General features: G+C 42.2%; 1 protein-coding gene across 4 annotated transcripts in view; it reads left to right on the top strand.

Moving 5' to 3' along the window:
• Window positions 1-20255, top strand: part of LOC138958162 (uncharacterized) — a 58608-nt gene extending 38353 nt beyond the window's left edge. For 2 of the 4 annotated variants that reach the window (XR_011453324.1, XR_011453322.1), the window contains one exon: window positions 1074-1499. Coding sequence is in view for 1 of the 4 variants with exons in the window: in XM_070329241.1 (XP_070185342.1) it covers window positions 1939-2100; window positions 2677-2767; window positions 3456-3604; window positions 15401-15495; window positions 16176-16267; window positions 17732-17830; window positions 20037-20176 (828 nt within the window). In the remaining 3 variants the exon portion in view is untranslated. Of the gene's footprint in view, window positions 1-1073; window positions 1500-1938; window positions 2101-2676; window positions 2768-3455; window positions 3605-15400; window positions 15496-16175; window positions 16268-17731; window positions 17831-20036 lie in introns of those variants that run through there. The other 2 variants (XM_070329241.1, XR_011453323.1) reach the window with 2 other exon arrangements.
• The last annotated feature ends 3469 nt before the right edge of the window (window positions 20256-23724 follow it).

Below are 23724 nucleotides of genomic sequence, written 5' to 3'. Positions count from 1 at the left end.
GAAAACGGATTATTGTAGATCTAACCTACCTTTATCTTCATGTTGAAAATAATGGAAAAAATCTGTTATACTTTAAAAGTTATTAAGGTTTGAATTTTTCGGCAAATTGTCCGGTTTTGGGGAACCTACTGCCTAAATCCGGACAGGGGGTCACCAAAGTCCGGACACAAAATTCGCTGCTTAATAGAGTAACAAAAGTTGCTGAAACCATGTTTTAATTAACAATTGCAACCGTTTTCTTTTTTGTGAACGTTCATGTATTTTTACATTTAATTATTATGTTGGTTTTTGCAACTTTTGTCAGTCAAAAAGCAAGTTTTTATGAAGATATGTATCTTTTTCTCGAGAGAGGGTTATGCGATATTTTTAGTCAAGCGAATTAACCGCACGTTCAACTACACACACACACACACACACACACACACACACACGCACACACACACACACACACACACACACATATTTATTACATATTGCCAGGGACCTATATTTTTTACACATATTACATAGTCCGTTATTTGGGCGCACGTGGTGGACGGTATTTGGCAAACCCCACTAGTTGGAGTTACAATGCAGCTGTTGAAAAATGCGTTCATTTAATACGTCGTATTGCATGGTATTTACTAATAGAGTGTATGTACTATCTACTTCAACCAATCAATTCATCTTAGAAAGTCGTAACTTCTTGCTGCACTTAGTTTACAAATGTCTAAAATTACAGTGAGAGTGCGAAAAACAGAAAACCACTTCCCGTGCAGAATGCGTGCGTTCAGTCGCCATGTTATTTTGGTGCGAAGTGTAAGGGGATATCACCGAATCGTTTCGCGCAAAAAAATTTTTGTTGTGACCTACCATTTCTGAGATATCGCGTGTCCGTTATTAGGCGCCCGTCCGGTAATTAGGGCCTTTCCCCTATTGTTCATGTTTCAGTGTGACTCCCAGTGGAGAGACATCAACCCTGACCACACCTAGTGTTATCTCTGTATTGTGTATGTTTCAGTGCGACTCCCAGTGAACAGACATCAACCCTGACCACACCATGTGTTGTTATCTCTGTATTGTGTATGTTTCAGTGCGACTCCCAGTGGACAGACATCAACCCTGACCACACCATGTGTTGTTATCTCTGTATTGTGTATGTTTCAGTGCGACTCCCAGTGGACAGACATCAACCCTGACCACACCATGTCTCTGTATTGTGTATGTTTCAGTGCGACTCCCAGTGGACAGACATCAACCCTGACCACACCATGTGTTATCTCTGTATTGTGTATGTTTTCAGTGTGACTCTCAGTGGACAGACATCAACCCTGTGTTATATCTGTGTTATTTCTGCATTGTGTGTGTTTCAGTGCGACTCCTAGTGGACAGACATCAATCCTGACCACACCATGTGTTATCTCTGTATTGTGTATGTTTCAGTGCGACTCCCAGTGGACAGACATCAACCCTGTGTTATCTCTGTGTTATTTCTGCATTGTGTGTGTTTTCAGTGCGACTCCCAGTGGACAGACATCAACCCTGACCACACCATGTGTTATCTCTGTATTGTGTATGTTTCAGTGTGACTCCCAGTGGACAGACATCAACCCTGACCACACCATGTGTTATCTCTGTATTGTGTATGTTTCAGTGTGACTCCCAGTGGACAGACATCAACCCTGACCACACCATGTCTCTGTATTGTGTATGTTTCAGTCCGACTCCCAGTGGAAAGACATCAACGCTGTGTTATCTCTGTGTTATCTATGTATTGTGTATAATTTGTCAGTGTGACGCCAAGAGTGATTGTGTATTGTGTATGTTTCAGTGTGACTCCCAGTGGACAGACATCAACCCTGACCACACCATGTGGTATTTCTGCACTAGTGCGACTCTCAGTGGACAGACATCAACCCTGTGTTATCTCTGTGTTATCTTTGCATTGTGTGTTTTCAGTGCGACTCCCAGTGGACAGACATCAACCCTGACCACACCATGTGTCTGGATGACGTGGGCACGGAGGTCGTGCTGACCCAGGAAACCAAGGACGCTCTCCTCGCCCTTCACAACACGCTCAGAGGTCAGGTTGACCCTCCGGCCGCGAACATGCCCAAACTGGTCAGCCTCTCATTTTCCCAGACTGTATCATTAAAATTGCATAATATAAATTATAAAAGTTTTGTAAACAGAACTCTATACAAATTTAAAGATTTCTGTTTACAACACTTACATGATTTATATTATACAATGTTTTATTTAACATACACATGCAGTACAGTGGAACCCCCCTTTTTAAGACCCCCCCCCCCCCCCCCCCCCCAATTTAAGACTTCCTCTTTTTTAAGACTTAACTTTTCCGGATTTCCCGTTGATCATAACCTCTGTTAACTTACCTCCAATTTAAGACTCCCTCCCTTTTAAGACCTGATTTTATCAGAATTTTGGAGGTCTTAATTAAAAGGGGGGTTCCACTGCAGTGAAGACGTCATTTAGGGGAGTGTTGTTGTGGTTGAGTTGGTGGGGTCTTTGTTTGTTGGTTTTTGGTGTGTGTGGTTTTTTTTTTTTTTTTTTTTTTTTTTTTTTTTTTGCAGAGCACATTATTAGGAGCGATTCATTTCTGTGTAAAGCAATGTCAATATATAGAATATTTCAAAGCTGAAAGATTTGCTTTGAATTTGCCCTGATCTTGAACAGACCTGGGACGACGATCTGGCGCTGGTAGCCAGCAAGTGGGCGCGTCAGTGTGTGGTGGGCCACGACTCAGGCAGCGAACGTCAGGTTCCCTGTAAGTACTGTCCCAAGCGTTTTGCACGTGCAGTCCGTCATAGTGTATTATTAATTTGCGGTGCAGAAGAAAGGCACAAATGGCATACTTTGTACCACAGGAGCGTGTATAAACGTGCCTGTCGGTGGAAGTATATTGCGAATTAGCATTCCTGTGGTTGTTTTGTAGAGTACCGTGTCCTACTTAAAAATCAAGTGCATTTATGACTATACGAGGGCCACGTGTTTGAAAAGATAAGGATGAGAATCACGTGCCGAATTTTGTACACCGAAGGCGGTCTGAGCCCCGACCTACACTGCCTGCATGACATTGGCGGCGTCATTCTAAGCTTGGTTTTGGGTTGGTAACTTCCTGTTTGCGCTCTCACGGTTGAGAAAACTTTATTTAAGAGGGATTAAGGGGGGGGGGGGGGGGGGGGGTTGGAATAAAAATCTCGATAGAGATTCAAACCCAGAACCTCCAGATTTCGGGGCTGACGTCCTAACCACCAGGCTACTGCATCAGTTGTGAGTGCACTATGATTCTTGACTCTCACGCATAACTCTCACTTACTCTATTGCACATGTTGTACGCAAGTCGAGCGCTTACTTCCCTTTATTTCTCAGATCGTGAAACAGTGCTCTGCTTCAAATATTAGAGATTTTTAAAAGCATGGTGTCAATGCATATTCTGTCTTGTTTTCTCACAGCTCTCCCGGGAGTGTACGTGGGACAGAACGGAGCCTTTGGCTACGGAAATTTCCTGACAGGCGTGGAGAGCGGGTGGTGGGGGGAGGTGGAGGACTTCAAGTATGGCGAGGGCTCCATCAACGGCGGAGTCGTCGGCCATTACACGCAGGTAACACAATAACTGCTTTAAGATCAGATAAGATTAGAAAGCAGAGCCATGGTGACTGCGAGTGAGAGCGAGAAATAACAGGACCCAAAAATGCTGTACTCACTCACGTGTAAACAAAGACAATAGAAATCACAATGGCAAAAACTTTAATGTCCAAAATGTAAATTTCATAAATACGGAAATGTCCTTTTCGGTACCACAACGCATTGCTTTCGGAATAGAAACACAAGGACAACGACAACACTTCGTCTTCTTCTTCTTCTTCTTCTTTTTCTGTATTCTAGGTTTTTTACTTTTTAATGGTGAGCTTTATGGTAAACGTTTAGCATGCCACATATTTTTTTTACTTTGCCACTTGGGAAGCATGGTGCTGTCTTCGAGGATACGCGGCGTGCTAGGTACAGGGCCGGACTACCGGGGGGGTTATGGGGGTTGCGCAACCCCCCCCCCCCCCCCCCCCCTAGCCTAAACATGTACCTCACTTATTTAAAACATTTTTTATTATTGTTGATTTTATGCCGTTTCATGCAAGGAGCGACCATTTTGCTATCTCAGAATATGACCTACCCATCAGCTTCAGGGGGCTTCGCCCCCTGACCCCCACTGGCAACCCCCCCTCCTCTTAGCCTAGTCCGGCCCTGAGGTATATGTGTGGTTCCTAGTGTTTAGACTTTAGCTGGAAACTCTGGATCTAGACTTTAGCTGGGAACTCTGGATCTAGACTTTAGCTGGAAACTCTGGATCTAGACTTTAGCTGGAAACTCTGGATCTAGAATTTAGCTGGAAACTCTGGATCTAGATTTTAGCTGGAAACTGGATCCAGACTTTAGCTGGAAACTCTGGATCTAGAATTTAGCTGCAAATTCTGGATCTAGACTTTAGCTGGAAACTGGATCTAGAGTTTAGCTGAAAACTCTGGATCTAGGTTTTAGCTGGTAACTCTAAATCAAGACTTTAGCTGAAAACTCTGGATTTAGACTTTAGCTGGAAACTCTGGATCTAGACTTTAGCTGAAAACTCTGGATCTTTCACGAGCGGATCTGTACTTTAGCATGCATTTGCACACAAGGGTGGTGCGATTTCGTCCGCCTAGAGTCTGCACTGAACGTTCACTCTAGCAAAAATGCAATCGGATCCAGGGCCGGACTAGGCGAAGAGGAGGGGGGGTTGCCAGTGGTGGTCCAGAGGGATGTTCCTCTGGCGGGGTCAAGGGGCAGAGCCCCTTGTGGGGGTCAGGGGGCGAAGCCCCCTGAAGCTGATGGGTAGGTCATATTTTGAGATAGGAAAATGGTCGCTCCTTGCATGAAACGGCATAAAATAAACAATAATAAAAAAAAAATTAATAAGTGAGGTACATGTTTAGGCTAGGGGGGAGGGGGGGGGTTGCGCAACCCCCATAACCCCCCCGGTAGTCCGGCCCTGCGGATCCACGCCGAAAGTGAACTCATCCGGCTCTCTAAAGATTGAGTCACGGATCCACCAGACCAACTCGCAATATTCACGATCACCACCCTTATGCTTGCCATTTTGAATCACACTCCTCCCCCGAAATCGGCGTATATCACTCCAAATCACAGTATTCGCAAGACTAGACCAGCTTTATCCGTGTTGAACTTCTCGAAATGGACCAAGATCACGCCTGAGAAAGATTCTATGTGTTACAAGTTTCCTGCGGAATCTACATAGTACGCTCTCGTATACAATTTCTTGATGCCAACCACTCAAGGTAAAATTCTAGAACAGTGTCCCAAAATCAAGGAAATTGTTGCGAGGTACCAAACTTTGTAGACGGAGAGAACCGTGGTAGTGTGTTGAAGCTGAGGTAAAATTGTGATGAAAAGCGAAAATTCTTACTTTAAAAATTTGATTTTTCTTTTTCTTCTTCTTCTTCTTCTTCTTCTTCTTCTTCTTCTTCTTCTTCTTCTTCAGCATTCATGGGCTGTAACTCCCGCTACAGTCGGGTTTTTTTTTTTTTTTTTTTTTTTTTTTTTACATTTGATTTATTCCGTAAACTATATTTCTATGTTCAAGGGACATAATTACATTGCGGACTGTGGACTTGGAGAGTTAATAAGGGACACAGTTCTTGCACTTTCCGTCCCTCAAGACAGAAAAAAGTCCCGCGCTGGTCGACAGACAGACATTATGGAAGATAATCACGGTGCTTGCGGCATTCGTTTACCCTTCCTTGCCAACGGCATATGTCGCCAGCACTCAGCAACGCATTAACGCGCGATAATCAAGCTGCGCTTACGTTGTTAGTGACCCCAGTCCCTGAACACAATGCTGAACTTCTAAAGGTCCGGTGTCACGAACTGAAAACTCTGCCTGAACAATCCCTCTCAATGCGGTCAATCCGCATGCGCTAACATGGGGAGATTAATCAGGTCGTGAACAACCTAACCCTAACCCTAACCCTAACCCTAATCCACGGTTCGTTCGGTCAAAGGGTCGCATTTTTTAAGTCCAAGGTTGGCGCATGCACATTGACAGCATTGAGAGGGATTGTTCAGCAGAGTTTTCAGTTCGTGACACCGGCCACAGACTACGTTTTACGGCTTGTGCGTCGCACAACGGTAGTATTTCTTTTGTTTTGTTTTGTTTGTTGTTGTATTATTTTCGTTGAGCGTGACCGCACACACACTCATGGGTTTTCTTTTTCTTTTTCGTAACGCGGTTCAAATTGGCTCTATATTTCGTACGGAATTTCTCTGAAAAGACAGCCATGATGCAATGTTTGCGTTCTTGTTGTTGAAGAATAAATTCGATGGTGTGCTTCAGCGTGATTCATAATTAATATACAAAATCAATAGTTTGCCAATCAGCATGAAAACAATCGAATCGATGCCCCGCCATTTTGTTTGAAGTCAACACCGAGCTTGCGCGAACGGTGAACGTCGTACTCTCGTCTCCTCTGATTGGTCAAACTTCTTTTCGCATACGAAATAGAATTAGCGCTATCTGTACGATATTGACGTAAGATCATAATATTATGCGCGGCGCAAGTGTGGTCTTAATGATATATACGAAACCGATACATTTTGTTTGTTTGCTTAACGCCCAGCCGACCACGAAGGGCCATATCAGGGCGGTGCTGCGCCACACACAAGACAGAAGTCGCAGCACAGGCTTCATGTCTCACCCAGTCACATTATTCTGACACCGGACCAACCAGTCCCAGCACTAACCCCATAATGCCAGACGCCAGGCGGAGCAGCCACTAGATTGCCAATTTTAAAGCCTCAGGTATGACCCGGCCGGGGTTCGAACCCACGACCTCCCGATCACGGGGCGGACGCCTAACCACTAGGCCAACCGTGCCGGTAAACCGATACATGCACAGACTGTTGGTGACATTACAAGAAATTTATTCTATTAATGTGAGGATGTCATCGAGACAATCTCTGTTTTCGAAATTCTTCATCAGTTCCCAAAAAAACATGGAGAAGAAGCGACAGAACTTTTACGTCAAGCCATCATTCGCATGTTGACGTCTTCTCGAATTTTGTTTCGCTTTTGGTGTCAGAGATTGCAGTGTGGAAGAGCTGGTCAAGAAGAGACCTCCAGGTTTGTTTAATCGATGTCGTTCCTCATTAACGGTGGTACGCGAACGTTATGGTGTTCCAAGAATGAATTACTTATGAGGGACAAAACCGCAAAGGGGGCATTTTAGTATTCATGAAGAAGCGTGGGACGACTTGAGAAAGTCAAGGTGCCAAGGTTAGGGCATTCCTTCCACACTGTCATTTTATCCCGTACATAGTTTCTTTACGTGCTGCTCACATGGCCGATTTTCAGCCAACATTCAGCGGACTTGTTACTCCTTTTTGTCAACGCAAAATCGCTGTAAAGATGTCAACATATAAACAGTTTAAATGATTTTCACCGCTGTTCTCCCGTCCAGACCCGAGAGGTATAAGAAAACGAACCAATGGAAGAGCGTGCACACAGTCAGCTAAATATAGCCTCCAACCAGAGAGCGAGTCAAATAAATTACTTCATGTTTTAAAGTCGACGCGCTGTCCTCAACGGCAGTTTCAATGCGGATTAATCGAAACCACATGATCTCTCTCTCTCTCTCTCTCTCTCTCTCTCTCTCTCTCTCTCTCTCTCTCTCTCTCTCTCTCTCTCTCTCTCTCTCTCTCATATCTCTCTCTCTCATATCTCTTCTCTCTCTCTTTCTCTCTCTCTCTCTCTCTCTCATATCTCTCTCTCATATCTCTCTCTCTCTCATATCTCTCTCTCCTATCTCATATCTCTCTCTCCTATCTCACTCTCTCTTTCTCCTCTCTCTCCTATCTCTCCTATATCTCTCTCTCTCCTATCTCTCTCTCTCTCTCTCTCTCTCTCCTATCTCTCTCTCTCTCCTATCTCTCTCTCTCCTATCTCTCTCTCTCTCTCTTTCTCTCTTAATGTCTGTCTGTCTGTACGTCCATATGTCTGTCCGTTTGTTCGTCCGCTTGTCTGCATGTCTGTATGTCTGTCTGTGAGATGAGAGCCGGATGACATATAATCAATTGAAATTGCGGAAACAGTTTACATGGCCAACTTCTCCCCGGTGTTGTCTTGCCAAAACGCCGGCAGAAAATCGGTTCAAAATGAAATTGGCCATGCCTACATCATTTCACCCAAGATGGTGCGCGGGTGTCGCTGTGCACGCGAATAAAGACAAGGGCATTGTTCATGACACGTTTAGCATATCACCAGTTTGACGTCCGTACAAAGGTTTAGGTGCTTGTAAAGACGTTAAATAACATTAGTCAGTCAGTTAAGGACACAGAATTCTGTGCTGAACAAGAGATCACAAAGGTGAATGTCGCAAGACAATGCAAATGCATGCTAATGACAGCTGTTTGTAGGCGATTCGCTGTTACATACGCACATTGCGGCAGCCCTGGAGACCGCACAGCTGTGTCTTGTCATATGTGACCCTCCACCACGGAATGAGTCGCATGGCACCTTTGCATGATTTTCATATTTTTACATATTCATAAAGAGTTTTTTATGCTCTATCCAGTGGTGAAAACCGTTTTAGAAAAGAGCGAAAACTGTTTGAGTTATAAGCCTGTGACTAAGGTGACCCTCACACTGTTACCAGACACTCCGCGGACTTATATTAAGCCTAGCGCAGAACCGCGCGAGGTGACATGCGACTCATTTCGTGGTGGAGGGTCACATATTGGCCATTCGTCCTGGCCACATTAGCTTGGGGGCTGTTGGATTCTCTAATTGCTTTCTGGCCCTTGGTCATCGCTTCCCAGCGGAAATTTGTGTGTGTTGATCTAGTGCAGGGGGACCAACTGGGGGTTGTTTGTGACCGACAGTAATTGTATGAACTGGACGCCTTGGGTTAGCGGAACTGAGAGTGGGCGTGCACTCGCTTGCGGGTTATCACGTACGTTAGTGTGTGGAGCGGTGTTGGGGGGGAGGAGGTATGTGGGTGTGTGTGTTGGTGTTTTCCATTGGGAAGATTATATAATATATGACGATTTGGGGGGAGGGGGGCGGTGTTATTACGGAGGATGTTGGGGATATTCCTTGTGGAATTACTACACTCAGTGTGAACCACTCAACGTATTCTTCGCCCAAAATTTCAAAATGTTCGCCAGAAATGACATACTACAAGATATTACGAGATAGTGTGTGGAGTGTGAGGGGGTTGACGAGGGTTTAGGGGTGGCGGTGGCGGAATTACCACACAAAATGGGACTCATTGAATACATTCTTCGCCCCAACATTTCCTAATGTTGAGCCCAAAATGCCCCAATACAAGATACGTACGTCCCTGGAACAAATCTCGTCAGGGAATTACCACACAAAGAAGAAATTCTGTTATGTCTTTTTCTCGCTCACAATGTCTGTGATAAGGCAAATGATTTCATCTCACGCGTCATAAAGGAGTGTATGTTGGTTTTCGTAACACTCGCTTTACAAAGAGGATTATGTATTCTTACCAAGACGGTTATGTATTCTTCGCTGACAGCCAATGAGAGTTACCAGGACAGACAACATCAGAGGACCATTTTCTCTGTGGCTGTTTCGTTCTGCCAAAAAATGAGACATTTCTAGCAGTGTTTATGAAAACTATGATCAAATTATTCTTCTGCGTTACTGGTCATTGTTTTTATTTTTATTTTTTATTTTAAAAAAAATACAGTCTATATAACTGTTCCCATTAGGAAAAAGCACACAATATGAAAAGTATAAAGCATGAATATTTGCTTATCATGAATAGGTACGTATTATGAAAAAAAATATATTACCAAAAGAAATATATGCGGCGTTCGGCATCGTCAAATCATATTAAATCAAATTTTGATATCTCAAACATGAGATTTTGCATTTGTACAATGGTTGTGCATAAAACAACTGACAGTACTGACACTAAAACACTGTGAACATATAATTATAAACATTGAAAAAGACTATTGAACAAACATATAGCCTTTAAATAGCATCCATTGTTGAACGTAAATTCTGACATCTCCGCTGTCGACATCGGATTATTTTTTTACACAAAGCAGGCAGTGATTTTCTTTGAACGCGGTGCAAGAATGTTAAAAAGTGATGGTACCATTACATTATTGGTGCAATACATTTACATTTGCATTTGCTTCTGAGTGTTCTTCACACTACTAAAACATTATTGGTGACGTCGATTTTATACCAATCCAATCCATTCCAAACGGAAACTCAGTGCGTATTGCTGCCTAAATGGTAAAAACCGGACATACACGTAAAAGCATGCTCGTGCAAAACACACGAGTGTTTGAGGGAGTTTAAGCCCATTAACGTAGAAGAAGAGAAAAGCAAGAGCAAGAACAAGAACAAGGACAAGAAGAAGGAGAAGAAGAATGGTGCACAACTTAATATTAATTCATTGGAGACAAATAGCCATGAGATAAGTAACCGATTCTCTGTATTTTTGCTGGTACACTTAAGATAATCACTGTAATAGCAACAAGATTTACCGTATTGGTACATTTCCCATAGGCAAGGTCCAGCCTGAAGACACCCATGTGGGTAATGAAACCGCGACTCCTGATATTCGTAGTACACGCAGGGATGTCCCTTTACGTCGGCAGTTAACAAAACACCAAAACCTGTTTCAAATCGGCATACACGTAAAATTCCACTCGTGCAAAAAACACGAGTGTACGTGGGAGTTTCAGCCCACGAACGCAGAAGAAGAAGAAGAAGTTTCAAATCGTCGAAAAGTGTGTCGTCATTTTGACAGAATTGCCGAATTTTGGGGTAAGATGACGCCAAGGACTGCCTAGAACTTGCCGAAACTTGTCGAAACTTGTGGTAATTTGACGAAGAAAAAGATCCTGGCGACATCCCTTAACATGTGTAAGAATTAATGTTCCTCCTTTTGGCGAAATTTTTCCTCTGGCCCTTAATTCCTTGGTACAAGTATTCATTTTTTGTGTGTGGGAAATGGACAAATATGATTAATTGGGGATCAGGACAAGTCAAGGAAATAGTTTATTTATTAACAAGAGGCGAAGCCTTCAAGGCTCACGTAAGAAATAGACAAACAGTAACACAAACTCAATCACTCCGTCACACATACACACCCACACACACAGTAAGCTTAGGTGACGACTGTGCAAGAAAGAGAGACACTAGATCTAGATCTGTCTGTGTCTGCATGTAGCCTACTTGAGTTGTTCTTCAGTACTGGTGACAGAAAGGGGGAAAAGTGGTCAAAATTCAAATCTCTAGTTTTGTTTTTGAAATATTGCTTTTCATAAAGCAGAAATACTGTAGTATCTGTTGTACATAAGAAAAAATCACTGGTTCACATGGTTCCTACATAATCTAACTTTTAAAGCTGGTTCTTGTGTGTCTGTGTGTATGTTTGTATGATGACGATAGGACCCGAAACGGCTGCACGGACTGAGACAGGAATTGCAGAGAATGTTCTTTGCCACTCGAGTCGTGTCATAAGGTACTTTTGGAATAGCAAATTTGAAAGGATTCTTCAAAAAACGGCGGAAAACATTATATACCCTGTGAGCTATCGAGGATCCTCCCCGTCTGGGCTGTCGAAACATGGTCTTGTTAAAAGACGTTTTCAAATGCGGTTAACGGGGAGATACACTCGAAGCACATTTAGCGAAGTTATGTTGCCAAATCATCAAAGATCAACATTTCACTATGTACACGGATCGATGCACACAGTCGAAATAGATGTGACTTTCACACGACCGAAGACTACTTACTAGCAGACTAGCAGACGACAAGATCTAAATATTTAGATCAGTGTAAGAGCAATCCGTTGAAGAACAGTTACTCCGCTTATTCGTCTTCAGTTAAGCTTATTTCCCCTGCCATAAGTTTCCTTGCAGATCTGCAGTCGCGTAGTGAAATGAACTAGTGTCATCGGAAGATTCTTCTCAGTCAATGATCAAAGCACAGTAAGTTCTATGCTGACAAAAGTCACTTTCGGACAACACGACGATTGACTTAATTTATGAGCCCAAAGGTAACAATATCGACAAGAATGTACGCATTTGACATTAAATGAAACATTCATAGACAGTTTCCAACTCACCAGATCTGCCAAAGAGCCGTCATTCGTGAAAAAACGATGATTTTAATCAGACAGGTATCGGAAACAAGCCTTGGTCACCTGCGTTATTCCTTCCAAGGCGACGTGACGGCGCCACATTTGTTTGTTTATGGCTGTTTATCGCGAAACAACACAGTTGAAATTTGTGTGTAAAATACCACACATTTGTGGTGAATCAGTTCGTCATCTGCGTTTCGATTGTAATTAAGTCAGATTGGAGTTACTTTGAATCGAAGGCGAGGGTAACCTGCGTTATTTGTGGGACATCGTGAACAAATTTGATTGCAATATTTTATACAGAAAGTAAATTTCAATGATTCTGGCTCAGACTTGTAGATCTGTTATGCAGTGTGTTGGTAGTGTATCTGCTTTTCTGCTATGAAGCTCATTTGGAGTGATACGCTGATTGAAGTGGGGTACCCTATGTGGGACATCAGCCGTATGCAGATTACGCCTCAGAACACTCTCGCATTTCACAAAGACAACAATAATTTGCAACATTTCAAGAACTGCATCAGTTTTATTAGATACTATTTCAACAACAACAGCACAGACACGACTATTATCAACAACACAGAACGGGAGGTAAGTCTTCAAAGACGCACCAAGTGTGCGTTCCCGTTTTTGGACGCCATTTTTGCTGGCATTTTCACAGTAAATCTTAATATTTCCATATCTATTGAATGATTTTGGTATTTTCTTTGATTGTGCCGATTCTCCTATCTCTCTGGCATGTACTGGGTGCTTTGTGACCAGTTTCTCCCCTAGACTGTATTGAAAAATGCGTCCGTGTGAGCTGACCCCCACTTGTGACCAGTAGCAAAGAACAACTCACTTACAGGGACACGACTGCCAAATAGTCTCGGCCCGCTCAAAATAACACTGACCGAGACCACACACACCACGCGAGAGAGAAAGACTACAGGGAGGCATGCCGTCATGATGCATTAATTGACGTCAAACACTTTTGACCGTGACGTAATCTTATGCGAGCTTTATCCATAGTCTTGGATAACCACTCACACATAGACTCGGAAATGTTAAAGTTTCTACCACAGACATACACACACACGCACACACGCACAGACAGACAAAGTTACGATCGCATAGGCTACACTTACGTGAGCCAAAAATGAACCCCCCCAAAAACTATGGTGTTACATAAAATCTAGAAGCTACACTCCATTTTGGGTTGTTCATTGCCGTGTCTAATGAATGCAAGGCCTAGAAAAAGTAAGCAAATCTAGTTTGTTTGTGATTTGTTGTTGTTTTTATATTTAGTCAAGTTTTGACTAGATATTTTAACATCGAGGGGGAATCGAAACGAGGGTCGTGGTGTATGTGCGTGTGTGTGTGCGTGCGTGCGTGTGTGCGTGTGTGTGTGTAGAGCGATTCAGACTAAACTACTGGACCGATCTTTATGAAATTTGACATGAGAGTTCCTGGGTATGAAATCCCCGAACATTTTTTTCATTTTTTTTTTATAAATGTCTTTGATGACGTCATATCCGGCTTTTCGTGAAAGTTGAGGCGGCACTGTCACGCCCTCATTTTTCAACCAAATTGGTTGAAATTTTGGTCAAGTAATCTTCGACGAAGCCCGGGGTTCGGTATTGCATTTCAGCTTGGTGGCTTAAAAATTAATTAATGACTTTGGTCATTAAAAATCTGAAAATTGTAAAAAAAAAATAAAAATTTATAAAACGATCCAAATTTACGTTTATCTTATTTTCCATCATTTGCTGATTCCAAAAACATATAAATATGTTATATTCGGATTAAAAACAAGCTCTGAAAATTAAATATATAAAAATTATTATCAAAATTAAATTGTCCAAATCAATTTAAAAACACTTCCATCTTATTCCTTGTCGGTTCCTAATTCCAAAAACATATAGATATGATATGTTTGGATTAAAAACACGCTCAGAAAGTTAAAACAAAGAGAGGTACAGAAAAGCGTGCTATCCTTCTTAGCGCAACTACTACCCCGCTCTTCTTGTCAATTTCACTGCCTTTGCCATGAGCGGTGGACTGACGATGCTACGAGTATACGCTCTTGCTGAAAAATGGCAGCTACTTGACTAAATATTGTATTTTCGCCTTACGCGACTTGTTTTTTACTCCGATTCCCTCCTCTTTGTCCATTTTCTTACTTTTGTCTGACTTTATGATCTCTCCTCTCTCTTTCCTTACTGTTCCTCCCTCTTCACCCCCCCCCCCCCCCCCCCCCCCCCCCCCCCCCCCCCTCCGCCCCCCCCCCCCCCCCCCCCCCCCCCCTACGTTCAAAACGCAATTGTTGTCTTACTGTTTCATTGACTTGAGGTTGCTGTGAACATGCAACGTTGTGTCCATAACACTTGTCTTTAAACGTTGCCGTAATAAATCATTGCACGGTCAATATCTATACCTCTCGATATCTTGTCGATATCAATACACAGGAGTCTGGTCTGACGGCAGACATCTCAGTTATATTATGCGACTATGGGTAACATGAAAATGATATCGTCTATGATTTATTGAGATGCACTGCTTCTTCCTAATTCAGTAAGCAGATATGCTAATGTTAGTTCTCCTTGTAGACTAGATAGATAGTAGGGGCAGCTGTTATTTAAAATCGACATATATTGTCCGATATCGCCCAGTCTGGTTCTGGCCCCGTGAGGTTTGCTTATTTGAATTGTGTGTCTGTCTTCTGCTGAAATCAGAGGATCTCTCTCTGTCTATATATCTATCTGTCTGTCTGTCTGTCTGTCTGTCTGTCTGTCTGTCTGTCTGTCTCTCTCTCTCTCTCTGTAACTCTCTGTCCTTCTGTCTGCCTAACTGTCTGTGTCTGTCGGTCTCTCTCTCTCTCTCTCTCTCTCTCTCTCTCTCTCTCTCTCTCTCTCTCTCTCTCTCTCTCTCTCTCTCTCTCTCTCTCTCTCTCTCTCTCTCTCTCTGTATCGTGAAGTAATGAATAATGATAGGCCTATATTTTGCTGTTGCTGTTGCTGTTGTTGTTGTTGTTGTTGTTGTTGTTCCTCTTTTTCCTCTTCCTCTTCCTCTTCCTCCTCCTCCTCCTCCTTCTCCTTCTCCTTCTCCTTCTCCTTCTTCTTCTTCTTCTTCTTCTTCTTCATCTTGTTGTTGTTGTTGTTGTTCCTCTTCTTTTTCTTCAAAAACATGCAACGACACTGTCTCTAACCCAATAAAACCTGCTTTCCTATTTTTGTTTTGTGCAGATGGCGACAGACCGCTCGCAAAGGATTGGTTGTGGAGAGGCCGATTGCCCCAACAGTTCCTACCGCAGATTCTACTTCTGTAACTACGCTGTTGGGTAAGTGTTGTGTCTTTGCTCTGTCTTATCTGTCCAAAGGGCTGGGTCACACATTATCAGAAGTATAACAAAGGCATTTCAAGACAGGGAGTTATATGATTACATGTACTTTTTTTTTTTTTTTTTTTTTTTTTTTTTTTTTTTGTGTGCCTCGGTATGGTTCACAAAATGTGCCAGAGGTTGTGTTTTTGTGTGTGTTTCTTTCAGCAATGAAAAAAACCTTTTAGGGTGGGCGGGAAAAAATAGGGTCGGTCGGGTTACCAACATATATTTGTGTTTGGCCTTATCCGGAAATAACTCTGTCAGGGTCATAGTCCTTGTATTTGAGGCAGAATGTAAGCACATCAATAGTGTCATAGTAAACAATGAACCCCGATGAGCATGTTGTTCGTAAAGAAAAGACATCACATGAAGAATGAATTACGATAAAGCTGCAAACACAAATGTTGAACAAAAAAAGACACACATTCTTTTGGGGGAACTTTTCCAAATGTACTGGTTGCTTCTTTTTGGGTGTTACTTTTAACATGAACCCTTTAAAATACAAAAACATGTGGTGCTATATATTGAAAATAGAAAGCACTCCCAAGAGGGCAGATCATTTTTATTTATTTTTTCAATTTTTTTGTATTGATATTTTTAACATGCATTCCTGTAGTGATGTGTGGTTTAATTTGCAGGCAGTTCAGCAGCGACACCCTCGCCCCTTATGCAAACGGTACCAGCTGCTCCGGATGCCCTGGACACTGTGACGACAGCGGGAGTCTGTGTGGTAAATACCTTTCTCTTATTGTATTTACTCTCAACAGAAGTGTTCCACTTTTGAACACATTTCTAGGGCGGGGATGTAGCTCAGTCGGTAGCGCGCTGGATTTGTATCCAGTTGGCCGCTGTCAGCGTGAGTTCGTCCCCACGTTCGGCGAGAGATTTATTTCTCAGGGTCAACTTTGTGTGCAGACTCTCCTCGGTGTCCGAACACCCCCGTGTGTACACGCAAGCACAAGACCAAGTGCGCACGAAAAAGATCCTGTAATCCATGTCAGAGTTCGGTGGGTTATAGAAACACGAAAATACCCAGCATTGCTTCCTCCGAAAACGGCGTATGGCTGCCTAAATGGCGGGGTAAAAAACGGTCATACACGTAAAATTCCACTCGTGCAAAAAACGCGAGTGTACGTGGGAGTTTCAGCCCACGAACGCAGAAGAAGAAGAAGAAGAACACATTTCTGTAACAAGTCTTGACCACTTTGTGACATAGTAGGGTAAGGGGGGAGGATACATAGAACAGAGGGGGGGGGGGGGGGGCAAATTGAACAAGGCGAATATTGTAATAGTTCGTGTAACAATTTTGTATGTCACTGTATTTTTACGTTACTTGTGATTGTCAATGACGTTTGCATAGGACAATTGGCGCAACGACTAACAACGGGTGGCAGGTGAGAACTTTTAGAATATTTAGAATATTTTAGCTGAATGTCTAACTTTTTTAGTATCTATGTTAGAAAACCTCTACTCTTTGGTCTTTCAGTCATGAAAAATGCTCTGAAGAAAACATGAAGAAAGCTCTGGCAGCAATGAAAGATAGTCGGCTTGGGTTAGATACCTGTGCAAATGAGTTCGGCTAATTTGAACATTGCCCTGTTCAATCTACCCGACTAGTCCGAAAATTTGAACTTTTCTCAAATTTCAAGAAACAAGTTCGTGTGTTGACAAAAACACATACGATCCTTCATTTCACTTGCATAATTATGGGTAGGTCTAAACCCAATCTTGAGATACATGTATAACCCCGCCGCCCATGCTTACCGACTTGTATGGGCCAGCCACAGCGTCTAGTTCTTAGGGGGTCCAAATTAGTAGTAGTAGTAGTAGTAGTAGTAGTAGTAGTTAGGGACAGGACTGGTATCCATAAGCCTCACGGCTTTTTTTTGCGTCCCATCTCATTATCAAATTTGTTGCAGGTCAATCATATTAACATGCTCAAAGTCGTATTTACTCAATATCAATTATCGTACAAATAAAGTGACTCAGTCATAAGTTTTTGTACGTCCGGCAGATTTTTGAAAGGGTTAATAGTTTGTGCATTTTTAACAACATCAGACAGTGTGTTCATTCAATTACCCCCCCCCCCCCCCCCTTTACCTCATAGTTCTGGCAAAAGTAGCACGCATAGTGTTTTGTAGTACGTACATGTACACTAACTTTACTGTCTGCCTGTATGTCTGTCTGTGTGCAGAATGTGGAGGTTTGCTGTGTCTGAACGGAGGAAGTGTAGACGTGTCGACATGTAGCTGTAACTGCCCAGGCATCTGGGGCGGCGACATGTGCGAGATACGTGAGTACTGGCGTCAAATTGCTTTATTTGATGACGCGACCAAGCAGTATGGATGCTGGCATGGTATGCTTCAAATACCTCAACGCGAATGTTGACATTCATGTTTATTGACGAGCCGCACGAGCGGGTCGTCTTTGGCGACGGGTAAGTAGCGTGCAGGAGGAGAAATTTTTGTTCATGGGCGAACACGTGACAGGAAGTCGCCGTTTGTAGTCTGTGGTGAAATACCTCACAATGTGCTCAAACAAATCACAGGCACAGGAAATGAACAAGAAGACGTGTGTCACAAGAATTTGAATTCTAACAAAATCACTGAGCAACACAGGAACACAGGAAGTTGTGGAATACGTCACCCTATGGGAGGTGTGGCGGCAAAATTGTTGAACAAAAACATCATAGGTCGATTTGTGCAAAAGACACTTCGTCGAACCTGATTTTGGGTTTCATGAGAGTGCTCGTGTATGCGTGAAAGTGGCGTACGACCAACTGTGGCTTCCATCGAGTGTCGTGGGCCCGTATCTGTCTATTCTAATAGACAAAATCCAGCCGTGTGACTATTCGTTTGTGTGTGTGTACTACCAGTTACAGTTTACACTCGCTGTCTGGAACGTGGCTGCCTTATGTGTGTGGTGTCTGTTCTACCAGTTAGTTTACATTCGCTGTCTAGAACGTGACTGCCTTGTGTGTGTGGTGTCTGTTCTACCAGTGACAGTTTACATTCGCTGTCTAGAACGTGACTGCCTTGTGTGTGTGGTGTCTGTTCTACCAGTTAGTTTACATTCGCTGTCTAGAACGTGACTGCCTTGTGTGTGTGGTGTCTGTTCTACCAGTTAGTTTACATTCGCTGTCTAGAACGTGACTGCCTTGTGTGTGTGGTGTCTGTTCTTCCAATTAGATTACACTCGCTGTCTAGAACGTGACTGCCTTGTGTGTGTGGTGTCTGTTCTACCAGTGACAGTTTACATTCGCTGTCTAGAACGTGACTGCCTTATGTGTGTGGTGTCTGTTCTACCAATTAGATTACACTCGCTGTCTAGAACGTGACTGTCTTGCGTGTGTGGTGTCTGTTCTACCAGTTAGTTTACATTCGCTGTCTAGAACGTGACTGCCTTGTGTGTGTGGTGTCTGTTCTACAAGTGACAGTTTACACTCGCTGTCTAGAACTTGACTGCCTTGTGTGTGTGGTGTTTGTTCTACAAGTGACAGTTTACACGCGCTGTCTAGAACTTGACTGCCTTGTGTGTGTGGTGTCTGTTCTACCAGTTAGTTTACACTCGCTGTCTAGAACGTGACTGACTTGTGTGTGTGGTGTCTGTTCTACCAGTTAGTTTACATTCGCTGTCTAGAACGTGACTGCCTTGTGTGTGTGGTGTCTGTTCTACCAGTGACAGTTTACATTCGCTGTCTAGAACGTGACTGCCTTGTGTGTGTGGTGTCTGTTCTACCAGTTACTTTACATTCGCTGTCTAGAACGTGACTGCCTTGTGTGTGTGGTGTCTGTTCTACCAGTTAGTTTACATTCGCTGTCTAGAACGTGACTGCCTTGTGTGTGTGGTGTCTGTTCTACCAGTTAGTTTACATTCGCTGTCTAGAACTTGACTGCCTTGTGTGTGTGGTGTCTGTTTACCAGTTACTTTACATTCGCTGTCTAGAACTTGACTGCCTGTTCTACCAGTTAGTTTACACTCGCTGTCTAGAACGTGACTGCCTTGTGTGTGTGGTGTCTGTTCTACAAGTGACAGTTTACACTCGCTGTCTAGAACTTGACTGCCTTGTGTGTGTGGTGTCTGTTCTACCAATTAGATTACACTCGCTGTCTAGAACGTGACTGCCTTGTGTGTGTGGTGTCTGTTCTACCAGTTAGTTTACACGCACTGTCTAGAACTTGACTGCCTTGTGTGTGTGGTGTCTGTTCTACCAGTTAGTTTACATTCGCTGTCTAGAACTTGACTGCCTTGTGTGTGTGGTGTCTGTTCTACTAGTTAGTTTACACTCGCTGTCTAGAACTTGACTGCCTTGTGTGTGTGGTGTCTGTTCTACCAGTTAGTTTACATTCGCTGTCTAGAACTTGACTGCCTTGTGAGTTTACTAGCTCTTCAACCACGCTGCACTGAGAAACTAACGACACTAACATTGTCTGGTTGTCTCATTTGTAATTAACTGTGGCGAACTGCAGATTACAGTTTCAACTTTTGTTTTGATTCAGCAACTGCTGCACCTACGAATGCACCTACCGATGCACCGACCAATGCACCTACTGATGCACCGACCAATGCACCCACGGATGCACCGACCAATGCACCCACGGATGCACCAACAGAGCACTGTGAAACAAGCGGAAAATGATTTTCTCTATTTCTGTGAATGCACATTTTCGGAATAAAGGTGTTACTGTCAACAAAATGAGCATCGCCTGATTCATGAAAGTAAGAGAATGAATCGAACGGGGAAAATGTTTACGATAATGACTTGTACTAAAAGCACAAAATTACCAATGCATGCCGCAAAAAAAAAAGATACCGAGAAAAAAATTACGCAGAACGCAGAATGGTTCATAGAACCTAGACCAGAGAATGTCAGATCCAAATACACACTAAACTCGACGGGACAATGACATGAATTATGTATACCACACAAATTGCGCAACTACCGTACTTGTATGAAACACCAAATGACAGAATAAATTTACCATTTACCTCCGAAAACAAACTTCTTCGCCTGATTGTGTAATATCTATTAATTGTCAAGGCACCTTAAAGGCAGAGTAAGCCTCCCGTAAACCATCACAGATACGGTCAGGCTTTTACACACAGTACAAACACCATTTCATTTAAACACTCACCAATTGAGAACATCCTAGGTGCCCTCCGTAAAGAGCGAACAATTTTCAAAGAATTTATTTTTGCGTGGTTTATCTTACCCCTGAGCCATCGTGAACCCGTGTGATCCAGTTTTCCCTTTTTACAATGCAGTCGTCATAGTTAGTCATTTGAATGCGACTCGACGTGAGCTTATCTACAATAGCACGTTTTTTTTATGCACGAAACAACGGCTGTGGTTCACAAGAACTCTAGCGATGGCTTTTGACTGTTGAGAGGAACGGCGATTTGCACTGATAAACCGGCCGTCGTCTGCTACGACCCTTGCGTGACCCTGCTTCCGGGCTTTTCTTTTTTTAAACTTTCACAACTTCGAATTGTTCTGATCTTGTCTTGATGAAAAACGAATTCTTTTATGATTAAAGAATGTTTGTGTAACAAGCTGTCAATTTATTATTAGATTTTAAAAGTTAGGTCTAGCGCAAAAACGAGGCGCCGTTGTTGTTAACGGAACAAGTCTACGAAAATAAATTCTTTGAAAATGTCTCACGCTCGACAGAAAGCAGCCAGGATGTTCCCGTTCGGTGAGCGTTCAAATGGAAGTATGCTTGTACTGTATTTAGACGCTCGGGGAGCTCTGTGATGGTTTACGGGAGGCTTACTGTGCCTTTAACAGTCTCAACATTTGACAACCGAAGAAAGTGACGTAATTCAAAAACAATCAAGAAATCTTAATGTATCATGTGCATACAATGGCCATTCTCATAAGAAATTCCGTATGCAGTGTTTTCCCTTTCTTCCATTCAACCGAGGAGACAAAAATTGCAATTAGGGGCTGTTACACGATCGTCATTTTATTGCAAATCGCTATTAATTGGAATTACACAAAATTTAAACTGGGCAAGTACAACTCAAATAATATAAACATTACCGTTTGAAATAAACAGTTCCACTAATAGCTTGTCATAAAATGTACAATACAATAAGCTTTAACGATCGGCTTCGGTCATTCCAATTGTTTCGGCCCACTCCTGCTTGAACAAATCCATTTATCTCATTTTAAATGTACACAAACACATCCATTTCCGACACATTCAGATACCAACAAAACTGGACCGAAGCAATTATTTTACCTCTGCACAAGAAGGGCGATGTGAAAGACCTTAATAATTACTGAGCTATTTCCCTGTTGAATATAAGCAGTAGATTATATAGTTCAGTTTTAAACAAACGAATGCAGGAATGGATTGATATGAATGACATTCTCGGAGAAAATTAAACTGGTTTCCGGAAAGGTTATTCCACAATAGATCATATGTTCAAACAGTTTGCCCACAATAGGAAATTATATGTTGCCTTCATTGATTTCGAAAAGGCATTTGATACAATCTCCAAGCACTTACTCTGGCCAATTTTGAAAAAAAATGATATTGAAGGAAACTTTGAGACCATTAAGAGTATGTGTTAGCACGTGTCAGATGCGGAGGCAAGTTATCTGATTTGATAGAATGTGAGCGCGGAGTAAAACAAGGAGAAGTTTGCAGCCCAATTTTGTTTTCTCTTTTTCTTCATGAATTAGCCCTCCATATAATTAAGGAAGGTAAACACGGTGCAACCCTTTATGATTGACTTGAAATGATTGAATTGTTTATTCTTTTATTTGCCGATGATATGCTTCTAATTTCCAAAACTCCTATCGGGTTACAAAATCAGTTGAACACATAATAGAGATCAGCTCAAAAACATGGTCTTTTAGTGAATTTGAAAAAGAATGATATTGTGTTTTTTCGCAATGGAGGATTTTTAAGCAGGAGAAAAAAGTGGTATTATTACGGTACAGAGAAATGAAAGTGGTTGGAAGGTTTAATTATTGGGGATTGTACTTCTCAAGTAAGATGAGTTTTACTGCAGCTGCATACACAATTTGTGTGAAAAGTCAAAACACGTTGTTGTGCGCATACTTGGCACTTTGTACAGGTTGGAAAATACCTCACTAGTGATCTTTTTGAAGTTGTTTGATGCACAAGTACAGCCAATGTTTTTGTATGGTGCTGACGTTTGGGGTGCAAGCGGCCTGCATGCTATTGTAGACAAAGTGCAATTGTTTGCTCTGGGTGGGAAGGTGAGTGCTCCGAATGATATAGTTTTTGGAGACACTGGAAGATATTCAATGTTTTCAATTGCTATGTGCGTGTGTTACGATATTGGTTGAAAGTAACAAGAATTAATGAAAATAGGATACCAAGAAAAGCGTATAATATGCTCTTGAAGTTGGATGAAAAGAATAACAAAATAATTGGGCCACCAATATTCGCCTGTGTTTGTATAGATATGGATTTGGATTTGTATGGGAAAACTTAGGAGTTCAGTCAATCCCTGTATTTGTTCGAACATTTAGGAAACAGCTAATTGATTGCAATGTTCAAAATTGGTCCAACCACCTGATTAATAGTGACAGATTTGAAATGTACAGAAATTATAAATCGACATTTGGAACGGAACTGTATTTAAAGGTTGATTTAAATAGGTATCTTGTTAAGACCCTTGCAAGTTTTTCGAATGGGATTAGCAGTTACAGAGCCAAATAAGCACAGATAGGACAAAATCAAATTGTTATGTCCCTTTTGTAAAACATGTATTGAAAGTGATGTGCAATTTGTATGTGTATGCCCTGCGTATGAAGATTTGCGTGCAGAAATTATTGCAGCAAAATATTACAGGATACCATGTATGTTTCGATTGTCAACACTTGTACAGTCACAGAACCCTGCACATGTTAGAAACTTGGTCATTTTTATTATGAAAGCCAAAAAACGAAAAGAAGTTTGTTGGGGGTTAAGTTCATGGTATTGTAATACGTTTTTGTCCAGGAAAACTATCTCAGTTTTCCATTAGATGACAACATTTGTTTATTTGATCACACGTTCATATTTTTTTCAAGAGCGTATATATAGTTATTGCACGTAAAAAAGGTATGTGAATATGATTATTGAACAAATGCAGAGGAAATGCGTGTGAAATTCATGGAGAAGTGTCAGATATGCATGCACATGTGATTAACCCAGTATTAAGTAT

This window comes from Littorina saxatilis, linkage group LG2 (genome assembly GCF_037325665.1).
Source record: "Littorina saxatilis isolate snail1 linkage group LG2, US_GU_Lsax_2.0, whole genome shotgun sequence".
Classification (NCBI taxonomy): domain Eukaryota; kingdom Metazoa; phylum Mollusca; class Gastropoda; order Littorinimorpha; family Littorinidae; genus Littorina; species Littorina saxatilis.
Note: the sequence above shows the minus strand (reverse complement) of the source record. Positions and strands in the feature narration are given on the sequence as shown.